We start from the raw sequence: 22,085 nt of genomic DNA on the forward strand, positions 1-22,085 counted from the left end.
GTTAGGTTTTCCCATGTTACAAGGACTGTAAAGATGTCTCCAAAGAATTCTGTAATTCTCTGCTAAAATTGCTAAGAAATTAATTCTATTGCCTTGCTTACTAACTCCTTTACCAGCTGCATTCATTAAGATCAGTTTAAATGTACACTAGTTAGCTGCTGTGAATAGAGTATTTAATCTTGTATTTTCTTGTATGAAACACTTGCACAAAACCTGTTAGTGATAGAGTTAACAACCTTAGACTACATTTTAAGTACTTTTGTACAAGTATTAACTGTGTATTGAAGTTAATATTTTAAAACATGCAACTTGGACTTCACTGCCTAATAAACAGAATTACCTTAATACAGTGACTTCTAACCTTAGCATGAGCAGTACATGAAGTTAATTGGGTAGTTTCCTGGTACCAATCAAATTGTCCTTAAGTTACATTTTCAAACATTTAATAGTAACAGTGTCTTTCAAATTTTGTATTTCTTCCCTATTTTCTCAGTGTAGGACATCTCTGGTCATGTTTTTTAAAGACTACTTCAGGCACACAAATATTTAATATTAAGAAATGCTGTACTCTTAATACCCATCATGCTAGTACAACAGTTCTTGATTAAGAGAGAATTAATTCATGTTAGATTGCAATTGCAAAATCTCGATTATCTCACTCCTTAGTTATTGTGGTAATTTATCAGCATCAGAGGAGCTAAGCAATACAGAAGAAATGTAAGGCAGTTTGTGCAGAGTATGAAAATGAGTCTCTTGCCATACCTTGCTGGCTGGCTCATCCACTCTTCTGCACTGGGGCAGTCGCGGTCATGCACCAGGCCTTGAAATACCAGACATGGTGCTTCTCCGCACCCTCTCAGTGGAAGCTCCTGCTGCTGGGACAGGCTCTGCGGGGTGGAGGCAGCAAGAGAGAGTGCTTGTTCTGCTGGAGGGCTTGCTTCGCTTTGCGCCTGACTTACCTGTGCTCTACACCCTTTGTAGCCACCACCTTGAATATAGGACAAGCAAAATGAAATGAAATGTTGGCATTTAATCAACCTGATTCATAAGCTAAATTAAAGGCTTCATTTTAACTTTTTGAAGAGGACTGGTCTGTGTGTAACTGGGCAATACCTGCACTTTGCCTCTTGCTATGGTAGGACTGTTTGTCCCTGAGTGAAACTGATGCCCTAGATTGCCACAGCAGCTGTAGTAAGCAGGTAGTAGCCCATATTTTCATGTCACAGCTGGTATTTGAGAGCACTGAATGTACATGAGGGAGATAGCCTTGATTTCCACTGGGCAGGCATGAAAAGATAACTTTCCACACTCTACATCACAAAGCGTTCAGAATGGCGTGCACTTACCGTCTGAAGGCCATTTTTGATTCGGATTGTGGCTTCTTAATTGTTCACACTTGAAATTCCTCGCGTTCCGGCGCGGAAGGAGCGCTGCGCCGGGCTTGCGCTGCGCCTAGTTTGCGCTGCATCGGGCTGCGCTTGGGCGCCGGGCGCTGCCGCCAGGGGGCGGGGCAGCGGCGGCTGCGGCGGCGGCGGTGGCGGAGGCGGTGGCGGAGGCGGAGCGTCCCGGCGCGCCCTCGCGTCCTGCCCGGCCCCGTCTGGGGCAGCGCCCGGCCGCCGTGGGGCCAGGCTCTGCTCTCGCAGCTCTGGGCAGGCGTTGCTTCAGGAAGGAAAAAGAAAAAATAATTAAGGAAAAAAAAGGGGACGGGGGGAGGGGGTGTCTTAGCGCTTCGAACTGCAGAGGGGGCTGGCAGGCAGCGCTCCCCCTCTCCTCCCCCGGGGAAGCCATGATTGAGTTAGTCTCGGAAATCAGGCTACCCCGAGGAAGAATTGCTGAGAGCAGGGTTTTCGTTCTGTTTTCAGAGCAGGAAGGAAAGTGATGAATATTAAATGCAGGTTACTTTCAGACGCCGCCACCAGAACCTCAATACTCCTACGGCAGCAATATGACATCAGAAGGGGAAATGCATGGCTCTGGATGGCACGGTCCATCACTTGGGTCTTCAGACCTTGCTTACATCCATTTTTTATGTGCTACATCATCATCACCACCATTATTACTGCTACTGCAGTTTAGAAGACAGCAAGGTTCCCTGTCTCTGGAAGCTTTCCAAAAGAAAGCTCCATTTACTCCAAAGAAAGTTCCATCTCCTTCCAAGCGTTAAGAAATATTTTAAAGGCTACATTGAGAGATTGGCAGTGGCAGCTTCACTTACATATTTATGTTTCTTTTGCTATGGAACAATATAATGTTTACAGTGAATCTTTAGCATCAATTTCCAAGAAGAAAAAACGAAGTGAGTTGTGCTGGACATAATGCCTTGGTGCAGGGGTGGTTAGCTCACGTTTCTAATCCTGCAAACAGTTTAACTGAGTGCTTCAGGTCGCTCAGGTCACATTGCATTTAAAAGCCCTTCCCACTCTCTACCTGTGTAGGGGTCAATGTCGGCTGCACCTCATCCTGGCTCACACATGAGCAAGTGAAGATGGACTTTTCTCTGTTCCCTGTGTAGCTCCCCTGAGATCCTGCGAAGTTCTGGGTCTTATAAAGGACACATAAGCAAGAAGTGGTGGTGAATAGAGATTATGACAGTCTGAGGCTGCATATATAAACACACACAAATGTGCATATGCATGTGTAGATAGATATATACGTGTACAGGTATCTCGAAGCAAGAAATGAGAAGTGCTATGTGTCATGGCAGGAGCAGGCAGTGCATCGGGAGAGACTCGACCCCAATTTGCTGAGCTGGAGGGGTAGGACAGAGTAGCCCATGTGCTTCATCTGTCCGCTGGACCACGCAAAGACAATTACAAGGGGGTGAAGAGGCAAGAGGCTGGGGAAAGGGCAGGAATTGTTCCCTTTATTCCTTTGCAAAGAAGGGCCACCAGACAGATCTGTAATTCAGTCTCTGGCAAAAAAACACCCACTGCTATCAGCACTGTCTGCTGAGCGCATGAGGAAAGGGGGTAAAGCCTCCAACCTCCGGGTGGATAGTATTGTTATCATTATTGTTCTTTTAGTTACTTAGTTGGTTTGCCTTACTTAGTGTATGAGAGCATCCCCCGCGCTTACTGGCTGTGGCCGCCGTTTGATAGACGGCAGGGCAGTATTAGGCCGCGGCAGATGGCAGCGGACTGAGCCTGGATGGGAGCGGGACCTGCTTCAGACCCAGCTGTCTCGGATGGGGGGCGGAGGCTGACTTGCCAGGGGGGATACGCTGGGGACCCTCCCGGGGCGCCGCTCCCGGGGGCGCCGTCGGGGCGGTGGCTGTGCACCGCGCTCCGGCGGGGGCGCGGCCCGAGCCGCTTCCCTGCCGTCCCGCACCCCGGCCCTGGCCGCAGCTCGTTCCCCTGCGCTTCAGCCCCGTTGGGACGCTGGGCTTTTCTTCCGCCGGGGACGCTCCAGCCGAGCGGCCACCCGATGCCGCAGGGACGTGCCTGCTCGGCCGGGGACGGGCGGTCCCGGCGGGCCGCGGCGAGAACCCGGTGCCGCCGCCAGCACCAGGGACAGCGCCGGCAGCGGCCGACGCCCGGCCCCGGCCCGGCCCCGCCGCTCCTTTGTTCCGCGGGGCGGAACAAAGGCTTCCGCCGCCGACGGCGCGGGGACCCGGCCGCTCCCCTCCCCGCCCCCGCGCTCCCCGCTCACCCCGCCGCCGCGGCCCCGCCACCGCCGCCGCCTCCACCGCAGCCGCGTCTCCGGTGCCCCGGCCGCGCATGCACCTGCCCCCGCGCACGCTGCGCTGCCGCCGCTGCCCTCCCCCGCGCGCAAGCTGCCCCGCGCATCCGCTCCGCTGCCGCCCCCCGCTCCGCGCTCGCGAGCTGCCGCCTTGCGCCTCGCCCTGCCGCCCGGCCCCGCGCACAAAGCCCGCACGCCGCTCCGCTGCCTCCCCGCCGCACCGCTGCCCTCCGGCACCGCTCTGCGCCGCTCTCCCGCGCCGTGCCCCAGCGCTGCCCCCCCGCGCCCCCCGCGCAACCTCCGCACGCCGCTCTGCGGCATTGCCCCCTCCGTCCCCCGGTATCACCCCCGCCGCGCACCAAAGCTGCGCAGGGCTCCGCCGGCCCGCGGCACAGACGCTGCTCCGCTGCCCCCTGCGCGCCGCTCCGCTGCCCCGGGGCCCACATTCCTCGGCTTCCAGAGGAGCCCCGCAAGAGGAGGAGCCATTAGCGAGCGGGCACTCCTAGCTACCGGCTGGGCGATGCGCAAAGAACAATCCTCGCGATGATAATATTAGAAAACGTATTTATTTCCCATTAATCAACTTTACATGGTTTAGCCCAGGAAAGCTAGAGGTCGAGCCACCACTACCTTGACAAACCACCACGGCTACCGCAGCGCTCCAGCACTTCCCCCGGCCCCGTTACCTGCTGCTGACAGCTGCCCCGGCGGGCCCCGTCCCGTGGCAGCCGCATCTCCTTCCCGGGCCGAGCCGTTCAGTCCGCCGGTCCTATTTAGTCTCGATTTCCGTAGGTGAGTACAGGCTGTCGAGCTCTTTATTGGTTTGTCTCTCCCTTCTTAAAATTTATTTTAACTGATTGCTATTATTTTTATTATTAACCTTATTGCGATGTTATGTTCTAGCGAAATCTTTCATGCTTGCTGCCTTGAGGATCCGCTCTTGGCATTCACCGCGTGCCTTAATTGTATGACATTAAATCAAGGTCCGCTGTGAACACGGAGAGTCAGAGCCTTGGAGCGCTCTCTCTCTCCCTCTCTCTCTCTGGAAGCAGAATAGCAACCGATCCCCGAAAAAAAACCGGTAATTTCTCTCTGCCCTAGTCCTATCCTGGCCTGGGCTGCATGTAATTCACGTTCGAGTTTTCTTACTAGCCTGACTGTTGTTTGCAGTGCCCAGGAAGCTGTTAAATACGTATTTAATGGATTATAATAATAATAGAAATTAGGCGTGTGCCTATTACACACTTCCAGGCGAGTGCTTTAATTTCGCCAGCGTCTTCGCGTGATTTTAAACGCAGGAGTTGGCTGTCCCCGACTCGACGTCTGTGATTTGGCATCCCTGGCTGGGAGGGACCGTGTCTCTCCGGCTGCCTCGGTCCGCCTGGTCCTGCGGCTCTGCTGGAGCGCGGGCGGGGGGAGCCCGCACCCCCAGAGCATCCCCGCTCCTCTCGGCCGGGGGCGGGGAGACAGGGTCTTTCGGCGATGAAAAATGAAAGGGCAGCACGTGTCATCTTTCTTTGTAAAGCGGAAAAAAATTTACCTCACTCGCACCTGCCCCTTTCCCGGGAGGGTCTGGGCAGCCCATCTGGCCTGCCTACGCTGAACTGGGCGAGTGAGGAAATGAGGGGTAAAGTAATCACAATAATAACAAAAAAAAAAAAAAAAAAGAATCAGCCTAAGCTTTTTTTAATTATTATTACGCTTATTGCCATCTTTCCCCGCTCAGGACGGGGGCCATTCCTTTCCGGTGCTGGTGGCACGTCGGGGAGGAGCGGGGCGGCCGGGCACCGTGCACGGCCCTGCGGGCTCGACCCCGGCCGGACCCCAGGAACCGGGCGGGCTGACCTCGACTGCTGCCTTGGCGCCAGGGCCCGGGAGGGAGAGAGGAGGCGAGGCGGGATGCGCGACGACGGCCGGCGGCGGCGGCGGCGGGCTGGGCTTTCCGGAGACTTTCCCTGTAGGCTTGCCGGGGCATGCGGGGGCAGGCTGGGCAGGCGGCTCCGGCCCCCCTCGGCACCGCAGCTCCTGCGTGCGGCCGCCTGGAAAACAGACAAAGCGAGAGCGTTAGGCAGGCAGGCGGGGAGGGAAGGAAAGGCAGACGGGGAGGGAAGGGCGCCGGGACCCCGCACGCCGCGCCGTTGCCAATGACAAAAGGGAGAGAGGGGGGAGTCAGAGCAGGGGAAGGGCGGGGAGGGAAGGGGAAGGGGAGGAAGAGAAGGAAGGGAAAGAAGGGAAGGGGGGCCACACGGACTGACGCGGAGCTGGGGCCGGCCAGACCCGAGCCTCTGGAGCTGCTCGCTCCGTGGCCGAGGAGAGACAAGGCGGTACGCCCATCACCGCAGCGCCGGGGCGAGCGGGCGCCTGGGTCTCCGCAGCCCGGTGGGAACCAGCTAACCGCGGGGAAGCGCAGAGAGCAACCTTCTTACCCGCCGCTGCAAAAATCCCCGGAGAGCAAAAACGGGAAAGCTTAAAATAAAATAAATAAATAAATAAATAAATAAAAAAGAATGAGATGGAAGGGCGGGGGGACAGCAGTTCCTCCTTCTTTCTCGGCTTGAAGAGCGAAATCCATGGGGAGAAATCCAAGCATCCAAATAAAACCAGTTATGAACCCACTCCAAATATTAAAAAAATCATAATAAAAAAGAAAATGCCCAAACCTGCCGAGGACTGGCAGCTCCTCCGCCCAGTCGGAGCCGCGGAGCGCAGGAGAGGAGGAGAGCCCCGCTAGGTGCTTTCGGGGGGTAGGAAGCGGTCCGGTCTCTCCCCCTCGCTTGCTGCTCCAGAATTAGGGATTAATGCCTCTCCAGCCAAACAAATAAGGCATCTGCCTTCAGTACAAGAGGATTACACGGGGTTGCTGACGTCACCAGCCAGGCAGATGTTGGCTCCCAAAGTCCTGATCATCTCCCGTGTCCTTGAAACCCGGCACAATCCCAGCCCCGCGCATCCCGGCCGGGTCCCTGCAAGGTCGAGGGGGACCTGCTCGGAGGGGACCCCGCCGAGCCGCTCTCTCCCAAAACGTCCTCTTGCATCGTCGGGACAGAAAGGTGTGAAAAGCCGAGCCCGGCAGAAAGTTCAACCCTCCCCCTTCCCTCCGGGTCCTCTCCCTCCCCCCCCCCGCCTTCCTCCCACCTCCCCAACCTCAATGTCACATGAATCTGTACAGTCATAGCGAGGAAGAAGAGCCTGTTTCCCGGCTCATCCAGAGACCACCCTCCCCGCACAGCAGCCGACCCCCCCTCACTGCAGCACGGCTGCGCCCCCCGGTCCCGCACCGCCCCAGCCTCCGGCCCGTCCTACCGCGGGGCCCGGCACCGGGCCGGGAGGGCAGCGGAGCCGGGCCGGGCCGAGCCCCCGCGGGCTTTGTTCCCGCTGTTCCCGTCGCGGCGGGGAAGCGGCGGGCGGCTGGAGGCGGCTCGCTGGCCCTGCGGGGACAGCCCGCTCCCGCTGCCCCGGAGCTACGCCGTGCCCCTGCGGGCAGGCAGGCCCCTTCGGGCGGGCGGCGAGCCGGGCCGGGCGGGCGGAGAGCGCGGAGGTGGCTCAAGGCCTCCCCTCGCCTCGGGGGCCGGCGGGAGGCACGGAAGCAGAGGGTTTTTTTCCTGGCAAAAGGACTTCGAGGTTGCGTTTCTGCAGTTCTTAGATGCTGGCAGAGCGGCTTGTCGTTCTGGGAGCTCAGCCCTGAGTTTGCTGATGGCTCTTCTGGAGCTGTGGGGTGGGTTGGAAGTGCCGCAAAGTGCATCTGAAAGGGGAGTCCAATTAGACGCGTGATCAAAATAAAAAATTTGCCTGAGAGCCATGTCTGTTGCCTTTGCTGTGGCATAAAGTCCATGACTCATCATCGCTAGTCCCTTTGCATCAAACAATGGTTTCAGTCATTTCAATACCGCAGAAAGGCAAACTGGATGATGTGACATAACGGAGTGGGATGAAGAAGGGATCGCCAGTACCTAGGTTCTTGTTGGGTTGATGTTGTTGTTGTTGTTGTCCGAAGGAGCTGTTTTATAGATCTGTTCCGTATTATCCTTGTCTCTCAAAGTGGCATTTAATTTTTCCAATTGTGGAACCTGGTCACTGATAAAATCAGTTTAATTTACACCACTGTCATTCAGCCGATCCGAGCAGTAGATTTATTTTTGGCTCGGAGTTGAAGGGAAAAAAGCAATCGTATGCAGAATGGAGAGATCCTTTTACTTCTTTTGCGGGCAGTAAGAAGAGAAATCACTAGCTTGGCATTTTAATAGACTTTGCTCTCATGCAGGAGAATGATAAATGTAATTTCTCAAGTCTTTTGTCTGGAAACTTGAGCAGCCACACGAGAAGGAAAACAGGAAAGGCAGACCAGCTCAGTTGCCCAGCGTTTGGGGGGTGGGGGGGCAGGCAGCCCTATTCACCCCCTTTTCTCCCGGGGTGACCACGGGCCCGGGCCCGGCCCCGGCCACGCACCCAGTCCCTGTCCATGGTCCTGACCCGCCGGCGGTAGCGCGGCGCTGCTCTCCGCGCCCGGGCGGGCGGCACTGCGCGCCCCTCCGCGCCCGCGCTGCCAGCCGCCGCCGAGGGGCCAGGGAACCCGCCGGTTGTCCCAGGGCACTTCTGAAAACGCCCGTGCTTTATTTTTATTATTAATAGCAATATTTTTAAATTCAGCACCATGGGAAGAGGTGGTGGTGGGGCATTTGCCTTTCTTGGGTTTTATTTGCTAGCTCGCTTGTTTCAAAGTGCTTTTAATCACTGGCGCCTGGGCAAGCCCACATTATAATGAAAAGTGTTTGATATCGGACAACGGTCTTTAAACCTCGGACTCTGATTTGTTTCCTTAAACGGATTAATGTGGAAATTCAGACATGGGTTTTGGTAACTGGTACTTGCTTACCGGCTGACCTGAAAAGAACTGACAACACTGCAAACTATTTCTTTCATTGCATGTTACAGGGGGATTAACTTGCACAGAATGGTTAAATATGCTCTAAAATCTCACGTTACATATATACGACCTCTTTCCGAGACTGAAGTTCTTCCTTGCTATGTGCCTGCGTGCATATGCACATACTCTCTCAGAAACACACATACATGTATGCACACATAAAGTTTAAATAATTTAGTGGAAAAGTCAAACTGTCGCTCAACGGTTCACAAGTCTTTCCTCAGATGATCACTACCACCCCGCCACCACCACCACCCCCGCACTGGTTAACGTTGCTCCTTCTTATAATTTTAAAGCAAGGACAGGTCTCTGATTATTATTTCTTTGGTCCCCTCTACTCTCATAACCTGCTCCCCTCCGTTGAATAACGCGGGCTAAGAGCAGTTGAAACAGCTGCTCCGTTGCAAGAGGCTCTGAATGCAGCAGCTTTAGGAATTGTGCACTAGCCCTGCAAGGAGCAATGAGTGGGCTCTCTCAAATGTGAGGTACTGCCGGCTGGGGAAAAGGCAGAGCTGCAGCCATTCACACTTCGTGGGCTGGGAGACTTCTTTCAAAAGAGCCCTGAAGTATTTAGGATTTGGGGGGAAACCCTTGTACCGGAAGAAAATGGCCTAAACACAATAGGACTCGCCATTTTCTCCTTCCAAAGCACAAAGCAGCGCCGCGGCTTCAGCACCACACAAAGAAAGCCCGGACCCTCTGAATTCTCTTACATTTTCCCCCACGTTTTCAAAAGCCTTCCCCTCTAACCGATCCACTTTCCCAGGAGCGCTCACACAGAAATAAAGAAAGAAAGGAGGAAGGGGAGGGGGCGAAAAGCGGCTAGGCTAGGCGAGAGCGAGACCGTTCTGATTTAGTTTATTTAAATCAAATCCTGCCAGGGAAAAGTACCACTATTGGGGGGCAGATCTCAAAAAAACGAACCAGCTGTGGAAAGCTGCTTTGACCACCGCATTCCTTCAAGCTGGGCAGACTCACGTTGCACCACACAGACTCGAGCAGGACCACGCTGCCGGAGGATGTGTATGTACACACACAGGCGCGCACATCCCCGTGCCAGGAAAAATGCATTTGCAGCCCAGCTAAGCCCACAAATTAATGTGGAAAACAGTCCTCTGCCCTCTGCAGCGCCGGCACCCGGCATTCCTCCGCGCCGCCCGCGCCCGCGGGAGCTCCGCACCCCCGGCTGCTGCTCTGCCTCCGCGAAGCGCTCAGCTCGGCTCCGCCGCCCGCCGCTCTCCCTCCCCAGGCTTGTACCTTCTTATCTAAGTAACTCGGCAGAAGATTGATAAAGAGGGGATGATATTTAAAAAAAAAAATATAAAAGAAAGAGAGAACAACAAAGAGGCGAACTAAACCCGAACAAGCCCAACCTAAACCACAACAGCCTCTCACTATCACTTTGAAAAGCAACAAGAAATTTTGTACTTACAGCCAGCGCTGAAGTGAGTAATCCTCATCCCAGCCTGGTTGGATGTATTTGTTTTGGGTTTTTTTCCTCTCTTTTGGGGTTTTTGTTTGTTTTTTCTTTTTTTTTTCTTTCTTTTTTTTTTCCTGTTTGTTTTTAAGTACTCGTTTGTTCCCATCGTCCATGGCTCGGAGTGGATGCAAGCAAAAACGGCCCGTTAGCAGGAATAAAAATAGAAGTGCTTTCATTCTGTAAATGCAGCAACGAGACAAGATGCTGTGTTTCTCCTAATACTTTCTGCTTGGGAACCAGAAGCTCTCAGCTCAGGAAAGCAGGACTCTGAGTCTCCCCCTCCTCTTCTCCCCCCCCCCCCCCCCCCCCCCGCACACGCGCGCGCACACACACACACACACACACTCTTACTTTTCTTGCTTTTTTTTTTTTTTTTTTTTTCCCCCCCCAAAAGAGGGCAGGTCGCTCCCTGAATCCCAATGAGTTAAGTCAGTCACTTTCCTTCGCATGCATCACAGCCTCCTTAGAGCTGCAGGCACAAAAGAGCATTTAGCTGCCTCCAATTTGTGTAGAAGGCCTGTCCTTAATTTTTTTTTTTTTTTTGTGGGGGGGGGGGGGTGCGTGTGTGTTGCTTTTTTTGAAAGTATATTTAAATCATGTATTTCACTCTATATAAAAATACCACGTCCCCAACTTTGACGACTGAACCACTAATTGTAACCTTTTAAATACATTCCTGAACTTGTACGTGTAGTTAGCTGGTCTGCAGGTGCTTCACAAGAAACTGATGCACAAAATTTCTGAGCTGTGCAGACCTGCACCCTGCTTCCTGCAAAGGTCAGAGCTGTACAATCCACAATTACTTTCCAATGAAGTCTTATATCAACAAAATCTCCTTGAAAGGATTACAGGCCTTTCAAATAAAGCTTTAATCTTAAATATACATGGCAGCATATTCCATTTCAATCAAATATGAGGGATTGTTTAAAAAAAGTGACCGCACACACACCCACACCCGTCTATTTTCATGCAGGGTTACTTTTTCCAGGCAGACAGAGAAAAGGATAAACACGGTCCTCCCCACTTCACATTTCGGCGGCTATGCTGATTCTTTCTTCTAGCCAGTAGGAACATCCATGTGCATGTGTGCATACATATATACATACATATATACTAATTTTATTTCGCTATTCATACATATAAAGAAAAATACGTACACATTCGTGTATGACAGAGTGTGGCTAGCCTGGCCACGGTAAAAGCTGAAACCTGCAGGGCTGGCAGAAGCCTGTCGTGAGGCAAACGATGCGCCAAAGCGACCCAGCGGTGGCCCTTGCCGATGTGGAACTACGGCGAGAAGCACGGCAGGTCCGCGCCGGGGCCGGTGGGCACGGCCCGGCACAGGGCCACCCCCCGCCGCCCCGCTCCGCGGCTCGGGCTTCGGGGGCCCTGGGGCACCCCGGGGGGCTGCAGGGGGCCAGGGCCACCCCGACATCTCGGTCATCTCAGGGAGTTCTTGGCACTTTCTTTGCATCCTTGTCATCTCCTAATTCCAGCGGCACTTGCTCAAATGGGTGATAATCCGACTCTAGAGGAGATTAAGGAACCAGAGATAGCTGCATTTAGGATTACCGAAAGGAAATGAAGGAATCTAATCCACTCCCACCCCTTACGTTACTGGGTTTCAATAAGACCTTATACCACCTTTTAGGATTTTAAACAAATGAAATCGCTTCGAGAAGGGGACAGAAAGAGACCAAGTGAAGGAGAGTGTGTTTACCCATTAAATTAATTGAATAGCAGAGGATAAGGTGAATTGCACAAGCGGCCAGGGCCGAGCTGCTTTCTTCTGCATCCCAATAACCGCGGTACTTGAGCGGGCCCAGGGCTCGCAGCTTCCTCAGCGCTCCTCTCAGGACCAGGGCAGGCTCAGGAAGGCCACGCTGGAGATCCACGTAGGAATTGCGAAATCAATCCAGTACTGATCTGAGCTGCAAACCACCCCTCCGCCAAATCTCACACCTCAAAAGCCCAAACCCCATAATATAATGTGAGCCTGTAAGTATGTTGTTTCCAGTTAATAAGAACTATCAGCAAACCTTAGAAGATACTTAGCTTCAGAGGATTGTTTCTGCTCTATTCTGATTACATAAAGCCAAGAAAATAACTAGCGCTTACTACAGTGACATAAATAAAAGTCCTCTTGTTTTTTCCTAGTTTCACTTTAAACCGAGGAAACAGCACATCCTTTTACTTCCAAAGATACAAGCAGTCTACAGAAAGAGGACTGAGCTAACCTAGTCCTGAGACCAGTTTATCCTTCTTTGGAAAGATTGTAACATAAGTAACACAGAATTAAAAAAAAAAACAAAAAACCCACAACACAACCACAAACAAAAACCCACAAAAAACCCCAACCCCAACCCCCGTGAAATCTAAGGGTGTTTTCTTTTTTGTAACTTCAAATAAACCTTTCATTTTCCCAGACGATTCTTATATTTGAAGTGCTAGACTGCCGACAACAAGGCTCTCTAAATAATATTTATGTATGAATATACTTGATTGTATCGGACTTCTTCATATACTGATTATCCTTGGTGCATTATCGGGGTAGTCTAAAATGCTCTTCGGTTGCAAGAAAAGAGCCTTTATATGAGGGGAAAAAAATGGCTAGTCATCCCTGAGTAAGATTTTGTTTTGTAGAGTGCTTGTCATGGTCCTTTGCAAGCCGAGAAGCAACGTGAATCAAAAGCCTCGGAAGAAGACCTACGTCGACAGAGGCTCCATATATAGTAGGCGCTAATTATTAAAGCTCATTCTCTGATTTAGGACTCTATTTTCCTTAGCAAGCCCATCACCCTCACACAACGCAGCTCAGGATGTTTGTTCAAAGCTTATGAAAATGTAACCCAACTCATTGCTAGAAGTTGTTGCTAATTAGTTGATAATAAACTTCTCCGGCCAGGACACAAAAGTCTTTCAGAAGTGCAAGGTGTTCTTTGTGATGCCCTCACAAGGGGAATTAGCATATCAATTCGGCGGGGGAACAATACATGAGGGCGCTTGCCTCCCCGCCCCCCGCTCCCCCCTTTCTCCCCTTCCTAACGTTTTAAGTGGATGTGGTGGGCATGAAAGTGAAAGGCTGGGGTCCCCGGCGCTGCGCCGCCCCGGCCCGCGGCTGCGGCTGCGGCAGGCTGCGGGCTGAGCCCGCCGCGCTCATTGCACTTGTAACCTCGTCCCGCTTTGGAAACCAGCCCCTGGGAGTGCGGGGCTGGCGGACCACCGGGCAGCCCACCCCTCCACACCGCTGGCTTTATGACCCCTCCTCTATGGCGCTGACAAATGGAGATAGCTGGGGGGTTGCGAGCCCCCGCCCTGCCTCCCCCTCCCCTCGCCACCGATGAAAGGGTTTCAGCCTGAAAGCCTTTTGCAAATGGATGTTTTACAACGCCTCCCGCCCCCGCCAAGGTAATTCTGCTACCCAATATCCTTAATAAAGATTGTTGTTCCCCCTCCAGTTGTTAAAGGTTTCTCTGACAGACTGGTCTTTTCTCTCTCACCTCCAAAGGGTGGATATCTAGACCTCCCTACGCAGGTGTAAACACCAAGAGAAAGCAATGGTCCTGATAAAAAATGTTCAGTCAGTTATAAATTCAAATAACTGAGGGGGAAGAAATCCCATTCCTAGCAATTTAACAGAAATTTGTCCCATTGATTGTAACCTACTCCTTCTCTTCCCCCCCCCCCCCCTTTTTTTTTTTATGCCCAGTAAATTCAGAACAAGGCACAAAACCTGCAAACACAAGGCACAACCAAACACCCAATCCTCCTAGCCACTTGGTGACATATGTAAGCGGATGCCACAGAAGAATGAAAATATGTGTATAACAGGCCAGAGAAAGCAATTAAACAAAACTCTACAATCCTGAAGCCTCTGATTCATCTAGCTGTGTTCCTACCCAAAGGCTCGACAGCTGCAAGAGTTACTTATCCACATGGTTAGCGTGCAAATAAATGCCTAGGTTAGAATGAGAAATGTGGTTTGGGCCCTACAGGTAAATCAGAGCAAGTCTATGGAGTGGCATTTGCCCTCCTTGGTGGCTGCAGATGAACTCTTTGTTTGGAGCATGGGGAAGGGGCCAGCCTGCAAAGAGATAAAAGCTAAGCTTGCCTAATTAGGGCAGAAATAAACCAAGAGATTTCAATATTCTGCTTTTTTTTTTTTTTTTTTTTTTTTTTTTTTGAAAGGAGCAGCATTCTCCAGTTGGCTCCCCCTCAAAAAAGAGGATGCTTGAATACAGTTATTTTTAGGAACTGTGATGATATGTAGTGTGCTTTAACGCAGTGATACGCTAAGAAATAAAAGAAAAGAAATCTTATATTTCCTCTTAAATTGCTAGGGAAGACACAGCCCAGGAAAAAAGTGTTGTGTAATTAAAAAAATTAAAGTATTTATTAAGAGAAAATGTTTGTTTTCTTGGGTTTGTATAGAAAGTCTTGAGCTATGAAAATAAAAGCCCAAATCCTAGGAGTTTTCATGAAATTCAGTTAAGGGGGAGAAAAAAAAAAGTTAAGGATATTTGTTTCCTCAAATGCAAAACATCAGGGTGGAATCTGAAGAGAGCTTTACTTTCTGTGCAAAATCTCCATTGTTGCTTGGCAAACAATGGGAGCTCTGGGCGACTGGAAGGCTGTGAGAATGAATAGGGAATCCGCAGGATGTGTGCGGGTCAGTGCTTGGGGTCTCTGTCCTAAAGCCCCTTTCTCAGCTTGCCACAATAAAGTAGCACAAGGTTTAGTCTTTCCTGGGTCACTGGCCATCTTCTATTATTCAACACTTCACAACAAAACACACTTATTAATCAGCACTGACCAGAGGCCCCTTTTGAAACAAGAGAAGGGGAGAAAGAGAGGGGGGAGAGAGAGAAAAAGAAGATTGAGAAACCCTGAACAGACCCTCCCAATACAAGAGCAACCATAGGCACTTTCTCAACTGGCCAAAGAGATTTTTTTTTTTTTTCTTTCTGCCACAACAAAGTTTCCAATCAGGTCAGAGAGGACTGGACTTTCCCCCCTACCCCCACCCTGTTTTCGCTCTCACTTGCTTTCCTTCTTGCTCTGAAGATGATGGAGACTTTGTTTTGCAAGTAAGGATGGCTTTAGGTCAAATTTCCAAGGTCTGATCTTAGAGGTGTATCCTTGCTATATTGGAAGATAAGGCTGTTTCTCATCTGGGCCTCAAGTCTGGAGATGGCGTAGGAGACAAGAGGTTTGCTTGTGGGGCGCTGCTCTTGTGCTTTAAGAGCTGATGGATGAGGTGTCAGGGCAGTAGTTGTGTGAGGACTTGGTTCAAAATGGTATGAGAGAGAGTCAAATGTGCCATTTATTGACTCTGCTGAGGGCAATCCTAGGCTTGTTGTTGTTGATCCTGGCTTTCTAGCACTGTGTATTGCAAAGGGCTAAACGGTGAGCTTCGGAGCGAAAGGGAACTGGTAGATATAAGAGAAAAACTTTGTATTCCTCTGTGCAAAAAAGGATTCAAAGGCAGCGGTGAAAAGGAACCTAATACGTGATAATTTAATTTGCAGGGGGAGGCGGTTGTTTTTTTTTTTTCTTCTTTGTTGTCTTCTGATAATTTTTCAGGATCTTTAATTATTCTTAAGTAAGTTGCTGTTTCTGTGTAATGAAATATGCATAGATTGTCACACAGCCCACATTATGATGTTCATGCATCTTACCCCCATGAAAATTATCTAAATAACTTTGTACAGATAAGTTTAGTTTGTTGGCTAAAACTATTTTTTGAGTGGAGAACATGACTGAAAAATGCAGGTAGTTCAGACTTTGCTAACAGTACAGGTACAGATGTACCTAAGAGAACAAAGCAATTTGTACTATTTTTTTATTTAACAAATGCATAGAGACAGCAAATATTGAATCCCCTGTGGATTACCTGAGAAAATGAAATTGTTCTCTCAAGAAAAAAAATTAGTCCACAAGAAAGGTAAAAACTTATTTTGCTTTTCTGCTGACTAAATTGTGTGAGTGCGTGTGTCGTGGGGGGTGGGCTTTTTTGTTTGTCTGAAGTCAATGTGCACATTTTAGCTAGGGTGTATCACTAAATAGTATGAACCTAAGGAAAGCTGTTCCTTAAGCCCTCTGACTATCATAGTTTGTAGCATGTAAGCTGTGACTAGTGCACCACAGAACTCCTTACTAAAGGATTTTGTTAGTGGAAACCAGAATGAAGTGTTATTTGAGGGGTAACCTCAGTGGTGCTTTACCACAGCTTACATTGCAAACACCAGGCTGACGTTCATGTTTTGTTTGCAGGAAATGTATTTTACTTAAGTGATTATAGTAGAGTATTCTCTCTTTTCCCCTCAAATATTGTGTTACTCAGATTTTGCAGAGCTTGACGTTCCAGCAATGGAGTAATCAAGTGTTACCTAAATTATTTAAAGCCTGGGATTAAAGGCCTTAGCTCTGAGTGCTGACAAGCTTTCAAATGTAGCCTGGGAAAAGTTTTGTATCCTTTCCTGTGTGTGTACACTTTGGAAATAATTTGGAAAAGTACAGTGAATTATTTGCAAAATGTATGCACAGAGAGAATGAATAATTCTTTTACAAGTTGCTCTCCAAAGGAATGAGTGACTATTAAAAATACAGCAGCAATGTATACACAATAATATTGTGGCACCTGCAATGCTATTTTTAACAGATCTATTCCTTTCACCGGAGCTTGTTTAAAGGAGCTCTTTTGTTTTAGGACTTTGGTTTGGTCTGCAACACAGAGAAGGCATTAATTCAACAAATATGACCATTTCAAAGGTTAAGTTCCTTTATGTTTTGAGGTCTTACCCTTCATTTCTTGTTCCTCAGAAGACTCAGTGGCTTTACGCTTCTGTGTACTGAAAATTAATCATGCTAACATATAAATACCTTAAAATGTTGGATAATATGCATAGAAGTGAATTTTCAACTAGCTAAATTTTATTTCCACCTGTATGTGCATTTGGTGAGCTATGTATGTATTTATTTATTTGCGTTCTTTGTCATATCTTTGTTTTGTGAATGGACAGATTGTTGGTGTTAAACACAGATAATATATTTCTTCTTTTAGATAATATACCATTTCTGCTATACTGTAATATAAAAACAGATGCATAGGTCTGTTGTATTCTGAGCTTTCATTGCATGACCATAATATATTTTGGACAATATTCTTTAAAGCTAATGTCATTCACAGAAATGAGCATTTTTCTAGTTTGTCAAAAAACAAATAGCAATGACAGTTACATTTTTGCTAAGGTTTCATCATTAAGTAGGTTGTTCTGTGCCATCAGAAGACATATATTAGAAATGTTACTACATAATGTCAGCTTCTCTTTCCATTCTTACTAATGGCTGATTGTGTGAATAAGTCCCATTTAAATCAGTGGGACTATTCAAAGGCCGAGATACTACTCTACATGACAAAGGGAATGACAAAATTTGGCCCACAGGATTGAATGGGACTATTGGAAGAACAAGATAGCACTCAGAATGAGGAAGGATGCTCAAATCTGTCTTTAGTCTAATGCACCATCTTTACATTGTGCTTTAAAAACACATTTCTGCATATACAAGTTTGTAGCTTCAGCCAAGAGAGGCAAACACAAGCCACTGGGGATAAGCAAGGCATGTGAGGCTGGTAAGGATAGAAAGCGGCGAGTATCGATTGCAGGCAGAAGTGCAGGTTAAGATGGTGAAGACCTGAAGGGAGAGGACACCAGTACTTTGCCCATGAAATGTGCGTGCTAGGCTGAAGGGCTGGTATAGGGCTGGAGATGGGTTTAAGAGGTAAAAGAAGCTTGAGGTAGCTCCTGTAAAGTACTCAGAAAACAGAAGATGTTCCTCCTGTGTGTCTACACAACATTTGTTCTTTTAAAATAGTTTCACATTTATTTACATTGGTATTTTAAGGTAGGGTTGTTTTGTTTTTTTTTAATACTGCCTTGTCTGTACAGTACACCTTGGTTAAAAATTACTTATTTTACAGTAACTGTTCCAGACATCTACGGGAATTTGGATGCTCTTCTCATTCTTTGATCCAGTGAAGACAGCTTTACTCATATGTGAGTTGTATCCACTCTACTTGCTAAAGGTTTTCCAGACAACTTATTATAGGGAAGGCTTGTTTACAATTTGAAATATACAGATCAAGGTTTTATAAAATGAGTTTCTGAAAAACTGGCCTGGAAAAGCCAAATTTTAGCCTGGTACACAGGTACAAATCTGTCTGACACACTCCTGACGAGCTATACCTTTTACATTTGTTTGCACATATGTATCACTATAGACTGATGAAAAAAAGATCTTGCATGTACATGCTTTTAGGTCTGCAGCTTGGATGTGTATAAAAATCTCTGTGTTTATTTTAGTAAGGCTACTCCTTGATATGGGATACAAAGGTTATATTTATTCACTAGAAAACGTGTTATATTTAAATATAGGGAAAAAGGACTTGTGTGTTTACCTCCTAAGGGACTTACTTATTTGTCTACTCTAGAAACTGTAGTGTTATTATGACTGAAGGTGGTTTTGGCAAAGACAGGTGTAGAATAATCAGTTAAAAATGTGGCAGATGTATATCACACTTCCAATTAAGTGAGAGCACAGAATATGCAGAGCTGTGTGGGACACGACAAAATCCGACGTACACAGGCTCAGTGCACCTTCACTCATACTCACACCACAAGTTTTCCCTCCTGTTCTGCTCAGCGGCATTGGACCTTTGTAGAGATTTTGCCCTGCATTTTAATAAAGGCATTTATCTCAAAGGCCTGCGACATGCAGTTCCATTTAAGAGCAGGCTGAAGCCAGCCTAACTGCTGGAAGGTCTCAGCTCCTTGTAGGCCAGGAGTTTGGGACCTGCAATCTCAGCAACTGATGAACTGAAAGCCTGCCAGGAGGAGAGGCAGGGCGTAAAGGGCTAAATCTGTCGGTCAATTTGAAACCTTTTTTTGTAACTTTTTTTTTTTTAAGGCGGAATCTGATTGGTGTTCACCAAAAATTAGCATTATCTATCTAAAGAATTCAAAACTAATGAGTTATTCTTTCCAAGGCTTCGATTATTTTTTTTTAATAATGCATTTAGGGCTTGTTTGCCTGTTTTTGAGCCTGGGGCCCTAGTGCTTTGAGACTTTTTGTCTGCAAAGACTGAAAATTTACTTTAAAAACAAGATTTGAGCTTCCCTTGCAGATATCTTGATTGCAGCAGCTGGGGCTTTATGAAACACTGGCTCATGGAAGTGGGAGAGCTGGCAGCATTAAGAAGCTAAGGAAAGGGCCTGGAGTTATTATGAAGTCTTATGGCAGAGAGAGATCAAATAACTATTCAAAAAGCTTTAAAAAGCCTCTGTAATTCTGTGTATGTGTGTGGGGGTTGTTTGTGTAGGGGGGTGAGTTTGTTCACAGATCCTCACTAAAGGACTGTGGAAATGTGGGGAGAGTATGTCGGTGAGAATAGAGTTTGTGGCTGATGTGTTGGGAGCGAGGCTGTGTATCGATGGATGAGAATCACTGAGGAGTGCAGGGATGGTGGCAGTAACTCCTTGCAGAGGCAGGAGCAGAGAGTTGGGAGGGAAGCTACTGCTTATGCACCTGATGACTGGTTGCTTAAACACATCAAAATTGATAATCTATGCAGCAAAATTCAGTTGCTGCAGGCAAGAAGTGCTCCAGCTTGGCTGCAAAAGCTTGAGCTCCATGCAAGGTTGAAATTGCTCAACTATGTCTTTCATGACAAAAATATTTTTTTAATGATAGATGTCATGGTTTTGGGAAAAAAGTACCAGTAGATGGCGTGCAAAAATATTCAGCACTGTTTGTAGGTTTTATTGGACAAATGTAAGTTCTTGTTATTGCAACTGGCTTTGGATATGAAGACATGTAAGTAGTGAGTTTAATGAGAGGTTCCAGGGAGGATGTGCATGTAAGGGGAAAAAAGAGAGTGAGATTAATTTAAACTATTCTTCATTTGTTTTCACAAACAGCTTTTCAAATGCTGCTGCTTCTTTTTTAACCCAGCCAAAGCATGCACACTTCGGCAAGGGTCATTTCCTTCCCAGGCTTCACACTACAGTCTCCTCTTTTGTAATGCTGCCCAAAATACATGGTTAGACTTTATCTCGGGCAGGAAAATGTAAAGAAAGAGAGGAGCTTCTTTCTCTGCATTTTATTCAAATTTACAAATGAATGTAATCTGCAGGAAAGATCAAGCATTGAATGCCTCATGACAGTATGAATGCTTTGGGAAGTTATGGGTTCATGAAATAGGGTCTGTTTGGCATTCTTAATTTTAGTTGGTGTTGTTATTATTGCATGTTCATCTCTTTAATCTTGTGTAATCTTTCTGCATAACTGGAAACAGTCACTCTAAAATAGTTGTTTGGGTTTTTTTTTTTTGTGTATATAAAATATGAACAAGAATTAATTTCGTTTATGATGGTGCCAGTTGATACTGCCCACCTGCAGAGGTAAAAGTAGTATTGTGTGTATTTACTGCCAGTATCATTTAGTCTGTTATAAGAAGGTGCTGAAACTGTTTCTAATTATAGATGATCATGGCTGTGTGTACATGAAAATGTAGTGTTTGATAGGTATCTTTGATCATATTAGTGATGCTGTCCCTCCTGCTCAGTAGATCTCCAAGAATGGTATTGAGGTTGGGGGTGTTCCTCACCTGGTCCATGAAAAGAAATTGTTATCAAACAGAACATGATATGGGTGTCAGATGACCTACAAGAAAAATTGAGTTTGTTAGTAGTCTGATCTATATTTAAAAACCAAAAATTGGGGGTCACTGCTCAAGCCCCCTACCAGCCAGCTTTGTTCAAGCATTGACAGTGACCAAACACCTTTGAAGATGCAGACTTAAAAGACTCTGAGAAACATTATCTTCCCTTTCTGCTCTTACCTACTTAACGTGGTTCACTGAAATACCATGAAGACATATCAGAATCTGCAGAGATGAGATTTCTGTTGCAAGGACATGATATAACTGTGTCCATGCAAAGGACTGAGAGTGAAAGGACCCGTGGACAAAGCTCAGGAATAACTGTGGTGCTCATGGGCTTTCTAGCTCTAACACACGCTGCTGTTCATGGAAGTTCAGACTAGAAAACATGAAACTCTAGATCATTGCTAGGTTCTAACCTGCTGTTTTGCAGAAGCAGAAGCGGGAGTATGCATGCACTGGAGTTCTTTGCTTCCGGGACAGCAAGACAGGCAGAATTTTCTCCTGTAGGAGATTTGCAGTTGTAACAGATTTGTCAATTAACAAATATATTTTGGAAAGTTTTGCTAGTATTTATAACACATGGTTTCTCTATGTCATTTCTGCTTGTTATTTGCACAGCTGTCTTTATAAGTGGAAGGACATCAAACAAGGCCTTCTAAATATAAAAATTTATCCTGTGATGGCTTTTTTTTCTATTACAATTATATATTCTATGTCTTGCTTATCTTTCTGCAGTGTTCTGTCTTAATTAGAACTCATTTGCAGCAGTCTGCACAAGTTGCCTGTTTCTCATGACAGTACTGCCATTTAAACCAAAACCAATAAAACCTTTTCACCATGCCATCCTTCCTTGATTTCCTGCTTTTATGTGTGTGGTGGTGGTTCTTAGATGAGATTATAGTTTGAAGATGAAGCATACACATAATTCAATTAATTAATTTATTTTGTATTTTAGTCCATTTAAATGGTCACATCTATTTTATTTTCTTGACAACTGAGTATTCCAAGTCTACCAGCAAAGTAATGTACACAGTGATGAAATGGAAGTGGAATTTGCTGAATTCTGCTCTGTTGTATACTTCCCCCCATTCAAAACAAAGCTTGTAAGTATCTATACTAGATGAAAAGTTAACTGACAAGATTTTAATTTTTTATTGCTTACTTGCCCTTTTGGCAGTGGAATTCAGTAGGAGTATACAATCTGAGTTTTCTAGTGCAGAGCTTCAGACTGGTGCTTCTCTCCTAATCTGCAAATTCTACTGGGATTTTTTTTTTTTAAT

General features: G+C 47.4%; 1 protein-coding gene across 2 annotated transcripts; it reads right to left on the minus strand.

Annotated features, from left to right (window-relative positions):
* Window positions 1–4,225: 4,225 nt before the first annotated feature.
* Window positions 4,226–12,190, minus strand: LOC130147079 (uncharacterized). 2 transcript variants are annotated; one of them, XM_056333858.1, is made up of 4 exons: window positions 11,803–12,190; window positions 11,240–11,610; window positions 10,035–10,259; window positions 4,226–5,717 (listed from the first exon to the last, which is right to left on the minus strand). In XM_056333858.1, the coding sequence occupies exons 2-4, from the start codon at window positions 11,563–11,565 to the stop codon at window positions 5,381–5,383; spliced, it is 888 nt and encodes a 295-aa protein (XP_056189833.1). In that variant the 5' UTR covers window positions 11,566–11,610; window positions 11,803–12,190; the 3' UTR covers window positions 4,226–5,380. The 2 variants fall into 2 exon arrangements, 1 of the variants encoding a protein (XP_056189833.1); XR_008821101.1 differs by lacking the exons at window positions 11,240–11,610; window positions 11,803–12,190 and adding an exon at window positions 6,339–9,867 and having other exon boundaries at window positions 10,035–10,356.
* Between the last annotated feature and the right edge of the window lie 9,895 nt (window positions 12,191–22,085).

Source organism: Falco biarmicus, chromosome 3 (genome assembly GCF_023638135.1).
Source record: "Falco biarmicus isolate bFalBia1 chromosome 3, bFalBia1.pri, whole genome shotgun sequence".
In the NCBI taxonomy this organism is placed as follows: domain Eukaryota; kingdom Metazoa; phylum Chordata; class Aves; order Falconiformes; family Falconidae; genus Falco; species Falco biarmicus.